Raw genomic sequence first — 19,721 nt, 5'->3', positions numbered from 1 at the left:
CACAGTATATATAGCTATATATAGCCCTGACCAGAAATTAAATTACAATCCCACATTGGATAATAAAAGCCTAGGGATTATGCCTATCCTACACAGCTCTCCTGAGGAAGAAGAGGATTATGAAAAGAGGCCCAACACAACATCAGATTTCAGAGATCCACTTCTGCTTAATGGGGGTTTCTGTTGTCAAGGTTGTATTGCTTTGTTTGCGTGTCCCCCGTCTAGTTTTCCAGGCTATATTGTGATGCATCTGTTTTGACAGGACAAGATACAAATGACGTTCACTCATACAAACACTGAGCAAAGAGACATGCTGTACAGCACACACACACGCACTTACACGACAGGTCATGAAGTCACTCACTGCAGTCACAAAATGCCAGAGAGTCATGTAAGGCCTAAACATATGATCTAGCCGGACTTCTCTTAGCTTGGGGTAAACATGCGCGCACACACACACACACACACACACACACACACACACACACACACACACACACACACAAACAGTGTTTACAACAAATTTGTAAATAATTGTCTAATTAAAATATCTGACGTGACTAATGCTGAGCAGGTTATAGCATCAGCTGGGGTGGAGTGTTGACAGCAATTAAGAGCCATAGAAACTTGAAAGCAATCTACTTTTCCTGCCTATTGATACAGTAGCTCAAATCGGCCAAAGTGGCAGACTTCCTTCATCCTCAGCCACTACACCGAAGACTGCATGGTTATCAAGTAAGCTGTCATTAAGATTCCAATCAGCTGCTGCAAAACACAATCCACTCTGCTCACTTCAGCGGCAGCAGTCATTTCCCATCCTAGACTGCTCCTGGGTGATCCGGTGTCAACTTTACCTCACTCATTCTCACAGCAGGAGGAAGAAGAGTATTACCTGTAAGGAATTTTCACAACAATAGCTTTTCCTACGTGATACGAGTGCTTCAACGTGAGCAAAGACAATGCTTTACAGCAGAGGCAACGCCTATGTTTCCTCAGAGTGACCTGAGCAATAGGACACATAATGCATGACAGCTGGACCCAGGTAACTGAAAGAACCTCACTGAAAGTGTGAGACAGCAAAAAAAGATTTAGTAACTATTATTATTGGCAGCACATTTTAGCCTCGGCTTACAAGATTGTGCGAGAATAGGCACATTTGATTCAAGCTATTAGGGAGAGAAAAAGATCAAGAGAGGCAGAGCAAGAAGCCCAGATGATATTATTTACTGAGCAAACACTTGGAGGGACCTCAGCTGATCAGCACAGTACACAGTGTTAACACACACACACACGACCGAATTATCAAGCCTGTTTATGGCTCCTACCTCTTTCAAACCAATGAACCGGGTCAGAGCAGGTTATCTGACTAGTGTTCAACCCTTCTTTTGTCAATTCAAACCAAACCAGTAAATCCCTGGTCATGACAACACATACGACCTGGGTCGCAACCTGTGAGCAATGCATTTCAATGACCTCACATGCTAGAAATTGCCGGGGGGGGGGGGGGGGGGGGGGGGGGGGGGGGGGGGGGGGGGCGTTACACATGATATTCAGTGAACAGCTAACACGTACTCCAGTTGAGCTTCACACCACCTATTTTGTATGGTAGGCTTTATTTTTTATGTTTAGGGGGGGGGGTTCCACAGCCGTGGCGTTCTAAAGCACAAATAAATTACCATAAACGCTCAGATAATTTAATGGAGACAGGCGATCAAATACTGTGGTTTCATTCTCCTCTTCTGCATTTCATTCATTGCAGGTGTAGAAGATTTAAGACCATTTCAGGACAAGGGGAGAACATTTCTCTTTGTTTCATAACAATCAATGCAGAGCAAGGCTTTGCTGTCGGCTTCCCCCTCACTTCCAACCCACGACATAATTTGTCCCACCTTGGTTCTTTGCGACTCTGTTCATGTGCAGGTCAGACGCACCCGAGCTGCATCCGGCCCACCTCTCGACCTAAGTCTGTTTTGGCAGCATTTAACCTCCAGGATCCTCAAATAAATAATAATAACAATAATAACTATTACCAACTATCCTCCCAGCTTTATTTATGGTGTTTTGCAATGAGGAGAGAACACAGGTGTGTGTGTTTGACCGTGTGCAGGTTTGGAGGTTTTGTCTTTAGGTTGCTAAGAAACACAGAGATTAAATGGATTACAGGTAAGTTTGCATTTCAAAATCTTCTCATCAGGAAATGTGAAGCAAAAGAAACAGACTGCTGTAGAGGTAAAGGCAAGGTGACGGAATTAAGAGAGGGCAGTGCAACCATGAAAAGTAAAAATTAAAGAAAAAATAAAGAAAACATTGAGGAAAAAAAGAGTTTAGGTACAAAGGCAGAGAGATGGATGGTAGAGGAGGGGGAGCAGATGAAAGAGTGATAGGGCAGCAGACAAGGAGAAATGTTGTGTAGGAGGACCTGTGGTCAGGCTTGAGCACTAACAGTTGATTTACTGAAACTGAGATAAAGCTACCAAGAGAGGTTCATAGTAAGAGGAGGAACAGAAGGAAAGAGATGGATAATGAGTGTAAGTAGGTGATGTATATGTAACTGTTTAGATTAGAGAAGGGGAGAGGTGAGAAAATGTCTTTAACAGGTCTGTGGATCCACAAATAAAGTCCAAGATCAGATAACAGTACTGATTTAAGGAGAAACACACACACACAAGAAAATTACTGTATACAGGCTTCTTGCACTGTACTACAACAGTTGTCATGGTTACGCTGCTTCTGAACTACCTACAGTGGTGTCAGTCTCCCTGGATGCTCTGCAGGGATCCAAGTGGACGCACTTCACTCATCTGTCTCTATTTCTGTAACACCTCAGACTACATGCCATCACTCTCACAAGGTAAATAAATGATACGGTAATCACACTTTGGCTTAAAAAAAAAAAATCTTGATTGACAATTGTAATGACTGTAGGCAAGCTGTTGTATGCTGAAGTTGGTGTGAACACAAATCAGAATGAGAGGATCTGAGAGTGAGGGAGAACAGGAAAGAGATTTGTAAGGATAGAGTAGGAAAATAAAGAAAACTGAAAACAAGAGAAAGAAGGCGGCACCTGCAATACTACAGAAAGAGACTGAACATAAAAAGAGTTTTATCTCCAAATAGAGAGGATCTCCGGTATTCTCGCAAATTACACCCCCCCCCCACCCACCCGTGTGCCTGTGTCTGTGCTTACCACTGCTCAGCACGGTGACGCGTGGAGTCACATCCAGGTCCAGGGGTGTTCTGAATGGGTAGCCGTCTGTTGCACACACACAGCAGCTGAGCAGCAGGAGCAGCCGCACAGCAGAGGATCGCGCTCCCTGCATCTCCGCAGAGCGTCTCATGAGAGACACACACACACACACACTCTCCGACCAGGGTGAATGCACACGCGAAGGCACTCACACAAACATATTCACCCTACGACTCACACACACACACACACTCACTCGCAATGGAAAGCACGCAGGCCAATTTCCTTCACTGTGCTGTAGAGAGGACTGAAGAAACCTGAAGAAAAAACAAAAAAAACACAAGACCAACATTGTTAGAAGTCATGTCTACACAAAATGCTGTGGATGTGGGCACTGTGAGTGTAGGTTTTACCTCAAAATCTCAGAGAGAAAAAAAAAGAAGGAAAGCTGGTGAATTTGAGCAGCACGGTTCAAAAACATGAAATGTGCTTATGTGGAGGATTTCACAAGGATGACGACAGAAATATGTAAAGAGACACAAAGTGCATTCGCTAAATACAATTTTGGAAACTTTTGTAGGTAAATGGCACTGTGTGAGACTGGGACTGGCTCTCCCTGGTGCAAAGTCTTGCAGTGTGTGAGCAGCAGCTGCCCAGTCTAAACACATGACTGCAAATATCTTTAACCAAACAGTGACTGTCAAACAGAGCTACGTGCAGATATGACAAGCAAACACTTGAGGATTTAACAGCAATGTGGAGCAATCCAGATCGATATGGTGTGAAACAAGTTCAAACTGCAGATGTAGCTGAGCCAAATCCAAAAGGGGACACATTGTGAAATATGATTATCTCCAAGATGTGTGTATTGTGAATGCCAATGTTGTAGCAGGAAAAACACCCTCTTTTTGGAGGAGTGAAGGAAGAGATGGTGAGAGCAGAGCAGGGAGGTGTGGATACATATACACACAAGTGATACCCTAGATACGGTTATTTTAACACTAGGTATTAACAGTAAGACGGGGAAATCACAGATTCATGAACGTGCTGCAACAACTGTATAAAATGTGATTTTATAACTTTTTACAACACACTGTTCTACGTACAGTACACTAGCACAACGTAAGACTTTCATAGACTGCAAGTGCTATAATTAAAGTATTATTTATATTCAAATTAAACCACAAAGACAACAAGAGAAGGAAGAAAAGGTTAATTGTTTTTAGTGCTGAAACTAATGAGTCGATCGACAGGAAGTTAATCAAACATTTCTCTGTCTATAACTGGATTTTACCTTTGGGTTGGAGGCGTTAATTGAACCAAACAAGCAATTTGAAAATGTCACCTTGGGCTCTGACAACATTTGACATTTTATAGACTAAACAAGTAATTGATTAATTGCAAAATAATCTAAAATCTAAAAATTTGATTAAAGTTATAATTATTCGATAGTTTCTTGCATTAGTAAAGTAACTTCTCAGCAGCTTTCTCCAAGTCTACACTGTCAATAAAGTGTTTTTAAAACCATAACTGATGGCAAATTTGTTATTCTGACAGAAAGGAAGTTTGGGATAAAGTAAGGTCAACTACATCCTCACAATGATGGATTTCACATCTCTTGCAAAGGGATATTTCTACTGTACTGGAGTGAAATGAAACCAACGGCTAGAAGGTAGGAAATCAATCTTAAAGCTTTGGAACTGTTATATAGGGGGAAGAAAAAGAACAACTCTGTATGCCTCTAAACCTCAGGATAATCTCAAAACACAGTGAAAACAAGGCTGCTCTTTCAAGTCTCTGAAATGGGAAATACCACTTATTCACTAGTATCAACTACTTTTTACAGCTCTATCTTGTTCTCAAAATGGCAGATATATAATGGAGACAGTAATGATCTCTTTCAGGATGTGCTTCCTCTCCTGAAGCCTGTCAAACGGTGTAAAGGTGTGCCAATCGCCCTCCCAGACCCTTAAAAGGGGGCCGAGGAAGTGCACTCAGGGGCTCCTTATAAGTCACGTATCTGATTCATTCACACCAAATCACTTATATGGGCTGTCAGGGTCTACCCTAGGGCCCCGATGCGATCTTATAATCCTGAGAGAAAAGAGTCTATCCAGGTGGAAACGTTTCGCAGGTTTGTAACGTAAGAGAAAGAAAATACGAAATAGAGAAAGCAGCGAGAAAGAAGGTAAAATGCTGTCGGAAAGTCCAGCAGCACAGAGCAAAGAGCCCGTAATTGTGACATTCCAGATTTTCTTTCAGAGAAATCCATTTCTCCTGACTTGCTGAGTACCATCGACCCCCTAAATGCAAAAACTTTCAAATGTTAATTGGCCACAGAAGACCAGTCAAAATTTGGAGCAAATGTAGAAAGAGACATGTTAAAAATTAAATGAGGGTCGACCCAGAGGAAATCACAGTGACTCTACCATTCACAACATAAGCTTTCTAATCTGTCTTCCTCCTGATCTCGCTGCCAGCTCTTTGTCCCAAGACATTCATTCACAGAGATGGATTTTATCAGGCAATTATAACGTTTCTATAAACCTGCCTGAATGGAAGAGATGGGAGCACTGCGGTGACAGCACCATCAACAGACAACGATTGTCCCAAAGAACTTAAAACTCTCTTTTTTTGAGTTGGATCTGTGTGTGTGTGTGCATGTATGTGTGTTTGCGTGTGTGTGTCGACATGTTAGTGTGACAAATAGTAGAAAAGATTACAGTCAAACCCATTGAGCTGTTCTTCAACTGAGAGACAAACTGCTTTAAAACGTTCTTGTTTCACAGACAGACAAAGAGAAGCCAACTGAATTGAACTCTATTTGTTTCCAGTACTGTAGCTTTATACTTTGTACAGTCACTTTGTGAATGGAAGACTGGGCTCTTTAAACCGACAATGGCGATATTCTGACAACGTGACAAAGAAGACAAAACTGTGAAGAGGAGGTCAGTGTATTACTGAAACGTTCTTTACCATCATTTGTAATTATGCATAATTGAACCTAACAGTTTATTTGTGTCATTTATTTGAATGTGTTCACTCTCTGGGTTAAAGGCAGTCCAAATGTGGTAATGGTTTAGAGTCTAAAGTCTAGAGAGAGAAGTTTAGATCCTCAAAAACCATGATCATTCTCATTTCAGATAGCAAAAGGCTTACAAGCCTGCTGTTATTTGTATAACATGCTGTTATTTAGAGAATATAACCTAAAATCCCAAATTTGCCTCAAAGGGCTTCACAATGTTGACAGCATTTAACACCCTCTGTTTTTAGACCCTTGATTCGGTGAGGAAAGGAATCCCTCTTCCAGTACAGACAGAAATCAAATAGATGTTGATAGAAATAAAAGATGCTAAACTTACGCTGAAGAAAAGCAGAAAACATTAGACAAATAGCAAGAAATAGAACCATTTATGGGATATATCAGACCACTTCTGTGCTGTGCATGAACATAAAGCATGTTTGTAATGTAGATGTAGCAAAGAGAACACGTTTCATCATGGGCTACATGTTTGCTCCATTTGGACTGTGGTCCGATAAAAAAATGTTGCTTTCTGATACTGACTCTGATACCTGAACTTGCGTATCGGCTGATACAGAGTACTGATCCGATAACAGTGTGTCATATATTTTATGAGGTTTTAACACCTGTATACTAATTTTTCTTTGGGGCTTTATTTCGTGGTATTGGATTGGTGCATAAACTTCAGTACTTCCCAATACGGATACCAGCATTTTAGGCAGTTTCAGAGGTGATACCAATATTGGTATCTGTATCGAAACATCTCTAGTGCTAAATCCCAATGAGTGGCTGCAGCTGAATATTGAGTTACTCAAAACTAACAGCATTAGTGAAGTCATTATAAGGACATGATTAGATCCTTTGAAGAATGGGTCACATAAAAAAACAATAGGAAGAGAACATCAAGGAAACTACGTAACAATGACATGCTTTGTGTTTTATGACATCTATACAAATCTTAAAAGTGTTTTCTTCCACTTACCATACTAGCAGTCTTAATTTTTTAAAGACTAAGCAGGTAGATAGGGAAAGCCAGGGAAGCAGCCTATCACCTACTGATTAGATCACAGTTACAAAACCATCAGCTTGAACAGGAGATGGCTGATTTCCCTTCATCAAAAGATCATGTTCTTAATGCACCTTCAACATCACCAATGAGTGATATCTGATTTACTCCAATAACTCAGAGCTGCTGTTGCCACATGTTCTCTATATGACCCCCCCCCAGGCTGCAGTTTTGCTTTGCATGTTGCCCAGTTCGCCCACATGCCTGTTATGATTGAAAGTCACTCCACCAAATGCAAATCCTGATGAGTTGGGTGTTTTAAATACAGCAATAATTCGATTTTACACACACACACTAACACACAGAAACACACACACACAAATGATGCCAATTCTGGGCTCAGTTGGTGATCACCTGCCTGTATTAGCTCAACTCGCAGGCAAATACCCCAATGAAACGTTTAATTACCCCATACTATACGTGTATTTTACAAATATCACAAGTCTGTCTACCATTGCAAGATTTTAGGATATTGAAAAAATAAAGAAATACGGTGACAGTGAAACCTCGACGATAATGAATTACATCACACAAGTAACTGTATGGCTATAGTAGAAAATTGTACCACAATTACAGCACAAAATACCAAGATAAACTCACAGCTAAGTATATTATTTTATGCGGTTGAATCTAGCCAAGCAACGGTCGTTTACTGTTAATGTTCAGGGTGTCTTACCTGAATCCAAGAGAAAGATATGTACGTTTCCTTGAGATAAAGATAATCCAAGTGGACTTTAAACGCCGAAACACACTCACAAACACCCACTGAAAGACAGTGGGACGGACTCGAGGTTCTTCTCCACTCATTCGCCGTCACAGGTGGCCCGCCCTCCCACGACGCTCACTTCTTCGCTTTTTTCCCCCTTCTCTTCCCCAACCTCTGAATCTGGTAGTCCCTTTATTTAACTGTTAGTCTGTGGTATTTGATGATGGAACGGTTCCTGGCTCGTTGTGCCACTTTTCTTTTTTTTTTGGAGGATTGGTCACGAGCTCCAACCAGCTCGAGGACAGAATATGAGGCAAAGTGAAAAAGGTGCAAGGAGGCAACCTGTCTATTTAAACGCTGGAGGGCGGCGTCACACTGACACCTAGCGTGCACTGTGGGGATTACACACAACCAGGTGAGCTGATTATGGCAAATAGACACATATCATTTAATTGTTGTGACGTGACGACAAAATTTAACATTATAAACAACTTTGGATGGGAATGATGGATTTGAATTTCTTATGTCAGTACTCCCTGTATTTATCTAGCATCTCTTATTGACGGCTGAAACCAAGGTTGGTTTGATTTCTCCTGACAAAGGGGAGATAGCTTATATCAAGTGACCAGCCTACTTGCTTTAGAAATCCCATCAAGAGTTTAAACCTGCAATAACAGTTGGTTTTTGTGGCCACGTGGGGGCTTGGTTGATCCCAACACAAATGTTATCACCTTATAAATTGAAATGGAAAACAGTAGCTGTGTCCTCTAGCCCTGGCTGCCCCTGCTCGGATAAATATATATTTTGCTTCTCTAGATGAGGTGAGAGTCAGATCTCCTATCCTAGTAGGTGTGGATATTATGTACACAGAGGCTCAACCCTCAATAAGGGTGCCTATGAGGAAAGCCGGCTCCGTTACTCTTCAGTTCCTATCCCCAGAGACACATATCCAATGAAATACCATGCCCACAGGAGGGACCTTAGTCATTATATTGCATAAGCCAACTGCATAGATCAGATATTTATCTGTGTGCAGTACACATTGCACGTCTCCACACAGCTCATAAAAACACAAAGTGTGTGTGTCCTGGAGAGATCAATGAGAGCTCTGATTATGAAGGAAGGAAGGAGCAGCTATGTATCATTCCACATGTGACTTTCTTCTCTAGTTTATACAGAACTTTTAATCTATTATGAATGGATGTATTAATTATAAATGTAGTTAGTCATGTTCAGTGGGCAGTGTTGAAGTTGAATTTAGCCTTTTATCTTTATCTTTATTGCAATTCAGCAGAGGATTTGTGCAGCATATGGGGGTTTGTCTTAAACATTTAGCTGAATTAACTCCATAAAAACTCACAAAGGCACACGACAAAGGATCTTCACTGGAGCCTATATGGAGGAAGGCGCGTCCCTGTTGAAGGTAACCATGACAACAGAGGCACCTGAAAAGGTGGTGGAGTGGTTCGTTCATATGAGGACATGCAGTATGTTGTGGATGTATTAGTTACATCACAAGGTTCAACACTTGTTTTTCTCCCCCGGTGTTTTTGCTAATTATAACAATAAAAATAGATTTGATTGAACTGTTTCACTCTGCCTTCCATTATGTTACAGAGATCTGCACATGTCTTCACACAAAACAGAGAAACATAATTATTACTAGTACATTGCACCTTATACCATATCTTATACAGTATGGCTTTATGATCCTATACCACATTATATACAATTATTATATTTCTATTTTGCTATATTAATTCAGACAAGATGCATTACCACTGATAAATGCCACAGATGCTGGCCCACCAAAAGTCTCAGACTCCATAAAGAGTCATTGAATAATATTTGTCTTCTCTCTTAAGTGAAATGTTTTCATAAAAAGCTTTAATGTCAGTTGCTTTTTTCAATTTCTTCACATTAGAGAGCTGGTATACAACTTTGTGCATCCATTCAACACAGCAAAACCTATCGATTTACAGGATCATTAAGGTAATTTAGCCTCAGCTGTAACTTAAATATGGATTATTTAAATTCTATGTGCTGTCCCTCTTTGTCAAGCTCTATTGAATGTCTGCTTTCCACATCCCTTTCTTCTGCTTATTATCCTCATGTAAAGGGATTGGGAGAGAAAATTAGCTTATTTTACAAATTAATGTACTAAACTGTAAGTAACACATATGGTCATCTTACAAGGATTGCCCATAATATACTTGATCATTATCTGATAGTAGTAATTTAGTTGAACAGGAAGCTCAGAGCAGTGTACACAGACTGTATCTTCATTTACAGTCTGTGTACACTGCTCTGAGCTTCCTGTTGTGTAGAACATGACATTGGTACTCAAAAAGATGGTTTTCTTTTTATGAAAGCCTGAATCAAGTTTTATGTACTGTATTATTTATATAACAACATCCACATATTTTATAACTTGCTCCTACGCCTGTTTCTTTTTCGTACATGGACTCACGCTCTGGGAGTTGAAAGTGTCACCTTATGTCCAGCAGAGGGCAGCAAATATTGTGTATAAAAACAATAGGCATGGAGAACCACATTTCTATTAACTTTTATCACAATGATCATAAAATTGGAGAAAAATCTGTATTTGTGGTCAAACAAGAAAACTATGTAAACTTAGTTTAAAGTATTTTATTGTAAATGTTTGAAATACTAGAGTACATTGGTGGTTATAGTTCTGACAAAAGGGCTAAAGAAAAAAGGTAACAAAAATAAATACATCTGCATTGAGAGAGATATGTGATGAGCTGAGTTCTGGAAACTTGATATTGTATAGTTTCATCTTTTTAATTATGTGATTTGACTTGACAAATTTTCTATGACTGCGATTTAGTGGCATCATTGCTTGGTTATTACCCTTTGTTTGCTTGCCTTTTTACATTACTGAATGGTCATTCAATTCATACTGCATGATGTCTTTCTGGTCAAAGGGCCTCCTAAGAGAAAGTCCATATTCATAACAATATGATTCCTAAAGTAACTTTTCATTATTACTATAACAAAAACTCATGAATACACAGTATCTATGGCATCTCAACCATGTGCCAATTCAGGAAAGCAGAATGGCTTTCTGGGTATCATAGGCCACAGAATGAACAGCAATAGATCAATCAAAAGCTTCATCACCGTTTTTGTCATCTCATTTTCTGGTTGTTTACAGTGGTGGTCACAACTGAAACTTTTCTTCTAGTGCAGTTATAAAGACAGACACTCAACACAGATGACGAAAAAACAAGCCTGCCAAAGATTGTCATGGTAACAGAGCATTTCAAATGCATCATCATCATTATCATCATCATCCACTTGTTCAACTCATCCAAGGTTGAGCCCCAAGTGTGTAGCCCAGAAAACACATTTTAAAAGACTATTTAAAAGTGTAAAAATGATGGGGAGCAATAAAAATACAGCTTGTTCCATTTACATCCCAACATTTGAGTTTGTCAGTTTAGAAATAGTTTCAGACACTAAGTACAAAAACAACAAAAACAATGGGGTAAAGGAAAACAATGCCAACAGTGTCTTAAGTACCCAGTACACAGTGTGGCCTGGATAAAATAAGTGAGGGAGAATCCCTCTTTTGTAGATACAGAAAAAAGTGCCAGAAAATAGTTTATAATTGATCCTTCATATGTTTGGTCTGTCCATGTCTCTTCATTTCAGCAGTGTCCTTCTCTTCCCCAGTCTGTTTAATTCTGTGTATAGATGAGTAGGTGTGCGTGTGTGTGTGTGTGTGTGTGTGTGCGCGCGTGTGTGTGTGTGTGTGTGTGTGTGTGTTTGTGCGCGTGCGTAGAGAGTTCTGGCAGACTGGAATGGGCTGGGATCTTGTGTTTTAAGCCAGGGTTCTCTGTCTTGGCTTTATTCGGGGGTAGAGCTGTTAGAGACAACAAGAGGACGTGTCAACAATGCACATGAAATAAAATGCTTCTACATAAAAACGTAAAGATTGTTCTTATAATCATTACAGTTTCAGTGACTCACCCCTAGGAGGTTTCGGGGAATGTACCCCTCATTGTCGCCCATGCGTGCCCACCACCATTCAATCTCGTCCTCGTCTTCTCTGCGGATGATGGACATGCAGTCTCCCTCGCGGAACAATAGTTCATCAGGGTTTTCGCCGTTGTAGTCCCACAGACCATAGACCACCCCCCTGTTCATGATGCCCATTTTCTCTTGCACACCTTGAGGGTAGATAAGAATATATTTAAAATAATACAACAATAATAAACACAAAAGAATTTTGAGGGTAGTGAATTTAGGACGTACACATGGACACAGGACACACTAAAATGAAAAAAGTAAAAAAAAGGAACAAAGCATGCACAACATTTAACAAAAAACAAAGACAAATATAGGCGGTAACTCGCAAACCTTTTTTCTCAATAGAGACTTCAAAGTAATTTTACACATGCGGTCCAATAATTATAAAACATATCCGGCAAGCTTTTTAACGATTGGACAATCAGAATCTGAATAAGAAATACTTTATGGATCCCCGAAGGGAAATTCTGTGTTGCAGTTGCACGAAAAGTGTAAATATCAAACAGTGCACTTAGTTTAAAATGCCTACAATTGATTTGTTTTCAATTCAGTGTGATAGTGTGGTGTTCAATTTGAATAAAACTTTCAGGGCGTAGTTCAGGTACTTATGAGGACATATCCTGAGAGAATTCTGCTGATAGGACCATGAAAATGGGATTTATAGTAAAATGTGTGTAATGCTACTCACCTAGCTTGTGCTTATAACGCCCCCTGGTGGCGCATGAATAGAAAACTATCTGGAGCACTTATCTGAACATATCCTGTGAGGTTTGTGATGCTTGGCCATACGGTTACTGATTTGTGTTCATTTATGTTCAGAGCCACGCCCATTTTGAAGTTCATTGGTACACAACTTAAAAAGTAATTGAGATATCGACATGCTTTATTCAACTTGTAATAAGCCTGATCTCCTGATGATTCACTGAAAATCTGGTGGCAATCGGAGCTACGAAAATGTGTTTTTCATAAAACTCCAAACGGTTTTCTAGGTGGACCTTAATAATCCTTGAGGCTTTTTTGTAGAGCACATTAAACTGCACCTCTGTCAGAAATTTCAAGTCTAACTAATCTAATCTAACTAAGAATGTGGGGGGCGTGGCCTTTCAACGTTTGCATTTTGAAGCCTTAAATTACAGTTTCATGTTTCTAGCTCATTCTAGCTCGCGGGAATTTGAGCCGGCGCAGCAGACAACAAATAATAATTTCAAACTAAAACAGACAAACATAGAAGGGTTCTACCGCTTTTCAGTTTGAACCCTAAAAATAATAAAGCGTTCACTGACCATAGAGGAACTGAGAGCACTGAGTATAGCCCTCCTCCATCTCTTCACATTTATCAGCTGCTGTTTGCATGTCGCTGTAAGTCATAGCAAACACCGCCGCACCAGACTCCACCAGGAACTTGCACACTTGCACATTGTTGCAGGATGCAGCACAGTGAAGAGGTGTCCTGTGTAAGAGGGTGATTGAGGAAGGAAGAGGAGGTAAGAACAGAGGGGAGAAAGATGAGGAACACCAACAACTACAGAGTAAGTCTAAATAGTAAAACCTACTACTTAATACTTCATTTATTGACTTGGATTTTGGTGATTACAGTCGGAGCGACTACACTGCAGTCAAGTTTATGTTGCTGACCAGCTCATACTGCAAGATGTTCAGAGTTGAAAAAACTAAACATATAATAACAATATAACTAATAACAGATGGGACTTGTCTGAGGCTGACCAACCATGTTACCAGTGAACTTGAACTTACCAGCCGTCACTGTCAGCAGCATTGACATTGACTCCAAACTGAACCAGAAACTTGACAATCTCTGTATGTCCGGCACAGACGGCATTGTGCAGAGCAGTGATGCCTTCATCGTTGGGCTGACTGGGATCCTCTACCTGTGATTGAAAAATTACATAAGGTGAAGGGAGACATTTCATTTCCTTTTAGCACAAGCACATACTAATCTAAAAACATAGTATATAAAATAATATATTACTACTTTTTGATATTTCTAATATAAACTTCTGTAATACAATGGTAGGTGACAAACACAGTAGAAAACAACGCCAAATAAAACACTTCACTTATTTGTTTGGTTTTAAACACTATAACAATGTTAAATAGCAAATGTTTCTTATGGAGAGAGGTCTTACTTCATAGATGATTCTCTGGACCAGATCAAACTCTCCCTCCAGAGAAGAGTCCAGCAGCAGAGCCAGCGGGTTGAACTTCACTCTCATGTTGTGATCGATGCGTACAGAGCCAAGCTTGCGTAAGTTGGTCCTCTTTCCCTAAAGACACAGTCGCAACAGTGTTACACAGAAAAGACAAATGTAACCTGAGACTGCGAAGTCTCATCCTGAAGTCTGTCCTGCTGAGATGGCAGCGACCACTCTCTGTTGTATTCAATCTGGACTGAGAGCAGAGTAGGGAAATGTTTTCCAGCTCTAACTGCATTGCTAATCCAGTTTATCCAGAAGCAAATGTATTTTTCTCTTAAACTATGATTATGCAACCAAATAGGTCTTAAATAGAGGTGACAAAAGGAGAGAAGCTTTTTGGTTTAAAAAGGCCAGCCACCTCACCATAAAATCCACTTAAGGAGATTTACTAAGAGCTTAACAACAAGAGCATGTAAACTGGTATTTATTTTCAATACAATGTGAGGAAAGGTGCGGTGGGCATCCGCTTAGTATAAGCTAAATAAAGACTCATTTTCTCCAGAAACAATAGCAGTACTTGATTATCAAATTATATAACATCTGACCAGGTCACTTCTTTTAACAGCAGGTTATTGAATTGTAGAATGTGCACTAACTGTAACTCATGACCTGCCCCTGTGGTACTACCAAACAAATGAGTGTGAGGGGATTTAAAACACATTCAGCACACATAGGTAATATATACCGTAGGACTGTAGTGACAAACAAGACAACTGAGAGCTACACTACAATAGTGATTCAGCAGTTTGACATAGTGATTCATACCGGTGGCAGAGTGACTTGGCCAGTAACCTCTGGTGCCTTCATGGTAAAAGTGTCTTCTCCTAAGCTGTCCTGATCCGCTCCACTGGGGTATGGCGGTGGTGGGTAGGGTGGGAACTCTTCCAGGAAGCCTTCTGGAGGTGGAGGGGGCAGGCTGGTAATGGAGTCCTCGAAGCCAGAAGTTGGTGGTGGTGGGAAAAGAGCATCATCTGGCTTGGGAGCTGGGTGGGATGGGGGAGGAGGTGGAATAATCTCCTCGCTCTGTAGGACGGATGAAGATGGTTTGTTCTGTTCAGCAGGCGCTGGAACAGGGACATTAGCACCTGGAATGTGAGACGAGAGCTGACCTCCCTCCAGAGTCTGTCCCGTTTCTGATGGGTTGTTCTCTGCACCACTCAAAGGGCTTGGAACATGTGGCCCCACAGATCCCTCCGTCGCCTTCTCTGCTTCATCGGCATAGGTGGGAGTGGTTGGTGTAGTCACAGTCTCCATTGCAGCCAGTGTGGTCTTCTGGTAGAGGAGTTTCTGAATGTTTGGCCCTGCAGGACCCTCTGGTTCAGTGATGGAGCTGCGTTTCTTTAGGGGCCTTGGGGCATTGTAGAGTTTCTTTCTTAGGGCTTCTAGGTCACCATCACTTTGATGCCTGTATGGGTTGGAAATGAAAGGAAGCAGCTTGGTGGGGCTGAGGGGCCGGGGGGTTCGCTCGGTTTCTGGTTGAGGGCCCTCAGTTGGGCTGGGACCCATGTTGCTGGCTCCATTGTTGTCAACCTCAAATTCTAGGGAAGGGGAGCGTCGGTCCATGTAAGGGTTCTCTGGATGTAGGGGGCCTCCACTGGGGATCACTGGTTTACCGTACACTACAAACACAGATAGGAAACAAGTTACGACTGCCATGTCTACAGAGATCCTGCCAATACCACACTGACCCAACGACTGTCCCTTTGTTCTCTATCACAGTATGAACTACTTTCTTTCCCACAGCAAAGTATCATAGTGTGATAATTACGAGATGGAGCCACATTACCGCAGCCTTAATCTCATGATAACAAAAGGAATATCACCATGCTAATTAAATCGTTTAGTATCCGATTAAGATACAGTATTCAAACCCTACCATCTGACTCAACCAGACTGTGATTGTGTCAGGTCAGAAACCCGTTGAGCAAAAGATGTAGTGAGAAATACTGTTAAAACAGATCAGACAAAAACAAGATATTCTTTCCACCAAAATACTGCTTCTGTTTGTTTTAATGGCTGTAAAGATATCCGCTTATTTTAATTTTTTAAACCTGCGGCTCAACAACATTTATGTATTAAATATAAATTACAGTTTGAAGGGAAAATTGGTAAAAAATGTTCACAATGGGAATTTCAATAATGGATACACTTTAAATACTGTTCTGGTAATTTATCTTTGACCTTAAGCTATGAGACATTAAATGCATTCATATCTCATAACTACTGACCATGCTGAAATCTGTACAATGTTTTTTGTTTTTATTAATCAATTACAAGGTCAATCTAAATTACAGTATAACAATTACTTAACTCTATATTACCCTCAGAGTCTGTACTTTTTCTTTTCCACCTCGATCTGTCAGAAGGGGGTATCTCATTTATTAATCTGTTTTTTCCTGTTTCCCTTAAATGTCTATTTAATAATAGTATTGTATTCATTTTACAGAGCTCGCTTGGATTACATAAAAATCCTCAGAACAGTCAAAAATGTTTTCCATTTCCTTTCCACAATTCCAGTTAGAAGCAGCAGGTATGATTGCCTGTGATTGTGTTTGTAAAGCTAAGATGTAACAGATGGCTTCGCCTCCCTAGCTGCTCCTCTGGTCAGTGATGTGTGAATATTTCCTGTTGAGGATGCTGAAGAGAAGCGAAGCAGATTGACCTTAACAGCAGGTGAGTCACACATCATAGAGGTTATGAAAGTCATAACTTTTTTTTGTACTAGCGTTAGTCTTCAGATTTATGTTTACTTGACTGATATGAAAACCTGTAGCTTGACTTGTGCTCATATACTCTTTGATTTTGTGTGTTACAGTGGATGTATGTTTAACTTAAAGTGTAAATGTAATTCATCTAAATGCACTGTGTAACCAAAGCTTGTTCCAAGACAGGACCACCTCTGATCACGGAAGTAGTGAGCGTATAGACAAAGCCTATAGACAAATAATGCATTCATGACCTACTCCTATTGAGGCAACTATCCAGAAACTCCAACAAAAATAACCCTATTCATATGTGTCACCTTAACAACACTGTTCATGGTCTTAATTCCAAACTGTACCACTGGACATTCTTACCACTGACAAATCCATTGGTGCGGGTCTGAGACCTGTTGAGAGCGCCCTGCACCCCCGGCTGGTTGAAAAGCTTCGTTGAGCTGGGCAGCTGCGTGTACAGGGAGTAAATGGAGCTGGCCGCTAAACTCTTGGGCTTACTCAGGCTGGCATCTTTGGAGGAGGACAGCTCTGGGGTGAAGGGCCGTACCGCGGCTGCAGGTGGAGTATCCTGCTTAGAGGGTAGGGGGAGTGTCTGGCTTTGTGAGGGTGGGAGAGGGTTGCGGCCCTGGGCAGCCGGGGGCTGCTGGCTGTGGGGCTTGGCTTTGGGGAAGGTGCCTGTGTTGAGACCTGGTTTGCCGTAGGGCACGGCACCAGGGCCTTTTGGTTTGGAGGGAACAGGAGGAGGCACCTTGACTGGAGCTTTGGGAGCAGACTGGAGAGATGAGAGGAGAAAGAGAGATAGCAAATTAGATGCCAAGGTGTATTCCTGCTGATAACCAAATCTGACTAGTGATTTTTCCATTGAGGTTGTAGGAGTGTGTTTCCGTTCCCTCTCACCTGAGCGTCCCTGACCAAGTCATCACTGCTCTGGTTTTTGCGGAGAGAGGTAGTGGGAGCCTCCGTTGGCTCGAACATGGAAAATGGACGCACCTTCCTGTCCCTCTTCAGTTCTGCATCATCTTTACACAAACCACATTTAAAAGCAGTAATCAGTTTTGTCTGTGAGTGACTCTATAGAAAGGCAGAACAAAACCCGCTTTGGAAGCTTTTGTTCTGCCACATTACCGTTTTCAGAGTTACAGGAAGGGATTGCAGTGCAGTTTGTGTTTATATTAGGGTGACAATATTTTCGTTTCCAAAAAAAGAGGACACTCAGTCGGCCTCGAAACACAAATTCAGACAGGCTTCTCAGAGGTTAATGAACATGCTTTATCATGCCTCGATGGTATGAAATAAATTATGTAAAAAAATAAAATATGAAACTACCTGTAAAAAAATAATTGCTCTTTTCAAATAGATAAATATGAAATAATGCTCTAAATATGACCTATTCTTTGTCAACTTTAAAATACAGCTTCAACTAAATATCTCTCTAAAACCTTTTCAATGTAATAAGATAAGGTTTTTCAGTGTCCATGTGAGCTTTGAGATCTCCAGCGCCTTTATTAGACACTGAAACATATGTGCTAGCTCTGCACATGGTGCACTCCGCCTCCCACTTGTCCCAACCGGGACGGTATGTGGAAAGTTTTTTTTGCAGTTCAACTGTGAAGCTGCACTTACGCTTCGCATTTTCTGTGCAACGCGGCTCCGCTGTCTGATCTGCTCTGCTATCTGATTTGCTCCCCGTCTGATCTGCTCCGCTGTATGTGCGCATCGCAGAGCTGCCTACAAGGCAGCCTCTCAGGAATTACGTCACGCAACAACGTACCGTAATATTGTGTGCAAAGCAGCAGTCAATTTAAGTACACGCTTATATTGGTCCCATGAAAAACAGTGAAAACCGGACATTTTCATGAATTTATAGACCCCCCCCCCCCGATGTCCCGGACGGTACGTAAAAAGTGGACATGTCTGGGCAAAAGAAGCCATTTGGTCACCCTAGTTTATACGTTGCTTTTGTGCTTCATTGGTTTGGCCAGTGCACGTGGTGTTTGTGTGTGTCCATTACCTTGGTCTGTGTTAGAGTGAGAGGTCATTCGTGGCAGTGTTGAAGCTGATCCATGTCCGTTGATGTTTGTTTCTGGACCTGAAGAGTCCCAGTCTGCCAGCTTGGATGGCTGAAGGCCTGGAGGATCAGCAAGAGAGGAGGGAGAGAAGAAGGCACAAACGAGAGGCGGAGTTATGTTAGGATGTGATTTTACATAGACATAGAAGCTAAAACAAAGCCAAGTACACATTGGAAACGAGCTTCATCCATTATTTATCCAGATAACCACAAAGCTACCATAGCTGTGTGTTATGCTGAGTCACACGTCATAGAGGTTTGAAAAAAAAACTTGGATTCTGTAGCAGTTTTTCCTCCCTTACTCATTATTTGTTGTATTATAGTATTTTGGTTGACTGACCAAGACCCAGCTGGTGGCCAAGCATATCTGCAGCCATCCACAGTTAGATGAGCCACAACACATGGGGCTCTTGCAACTAGCAAGATTAGCATCTTTTCAAAGATGGTAAAAATGATTTCTATGGCAGTGCCTGCAGCCTGTAGTTGGATGCTCCTCTCAACACACAGATTTTGCTAACAAGAACTAATTTGGTTGGTCAGAATCCACACAGAATGTCAGTTCAACTGAAGGTTATGTGTTCGTCCAAACTGACCCATTTAAAGCTCAACAGACACGCTTTAACAAACAGCAGGAAAACAAACAAACAGGACCAAAGATCCAGCTGTGGAATTTATATTTATAT

General features: G+C 41.1%; 2 protein-coding genes across 6 annotated transcripts in view; both read right to left on the bottom strand.

Moving 5' to 3' along the window:
• LOC117960449 (semaphorin-4G-like) overlaps positions 1-8,199 on the bottom strand; it is a 38,557-nt gene extending 30,358 nt beyond the window's left edge. For both annotated transcript variants that reach the window (XM_034898360.1, XM_034898359.1), the window contains exons 1-2: positions 7,952-8,199; positions 3,188-3,504 (exon numbers count right to left, since the gene is read on the bottom strand). In XM_034898360.1, the coding sequence (XP_034754251.1) occupies positions 3,188-3,338 (151 nt within the window). In that variant the 5' untranslated portion in view covers positions 3,339-3,504; positions 7,952-8,199. The remainder of the gene's footprint in view (positions 1-3,187; positions 3,505-7,951) is intronic.
• A 2,415-nt stretch (positions 8,200-10,614) lies between these two features.
• tp53bp2a (tumor protein p53 binding protein, 2a) overlaps positions 10,615-19,721 on the bottom strand; it is a 31,655-nt gene continuing 22,548 nt past the window's right edge. For all 4 annotated transcript variants that reach the window (XM_034897661.1, XM_034897663.1, XM_034897662.1 and 1 more), the window contains 9 exons: positions 18,982-19,098; positions 17,868-17,989; positions 17,331-17,742; positions 15,019-15,872; positions 14,185-14,322; positions 13,793-13,926; positions 13,321-13,487; positions 11,978-12,177; positions 10,615-11,870 (listed from right to left, as the gene is read on the bottom strand). In XM_034897661.1, the coding sequence (XP_034753552.1) occupies positions 11,829-11,870; positions 11,978-12,177; positions 13,321-13,487; positions 13,793-13,926; positions 14,185-14,322; positions 15,019-15,872; positions 17,331-17,742; positions 17,868-17,989; positions 18,982-19,098 (2,186 nt within the window). In that variant the 3' untranslated portion in view covers positions 10,615-11,828. The remainder of the gene's footprint in view (positions 11,871-11,977; positions 12,178-13,320; positions 13,488-13,792; positions 13,927-14,184; positions 14,323-15,018; positions 15,873-17,330; positions 17,743-17,867; positions 17,990-18,981; positions 19,099-19,721) is intronic.

The sequence above is a fragment of the Etheostoma cragini genome, chromosome 17 (assembly GCF_013103735.1).
Source record: "Etheostoma cragini isolate CJK2018 chromosome 17, CSU_Ecrag_1.0, whole genome shotgun sequence".
NCBI lineage: Eukaryota > Metazoa > Chordata > Actinopteri > Perciformes > Percidae > Etheostoma > Etheostoma cragini.
The sequence above is the reverse complement of the archived record's forward strand: the minus strand, read 5'-3'. Positions and strand labels throughout refer to the sequence as shown.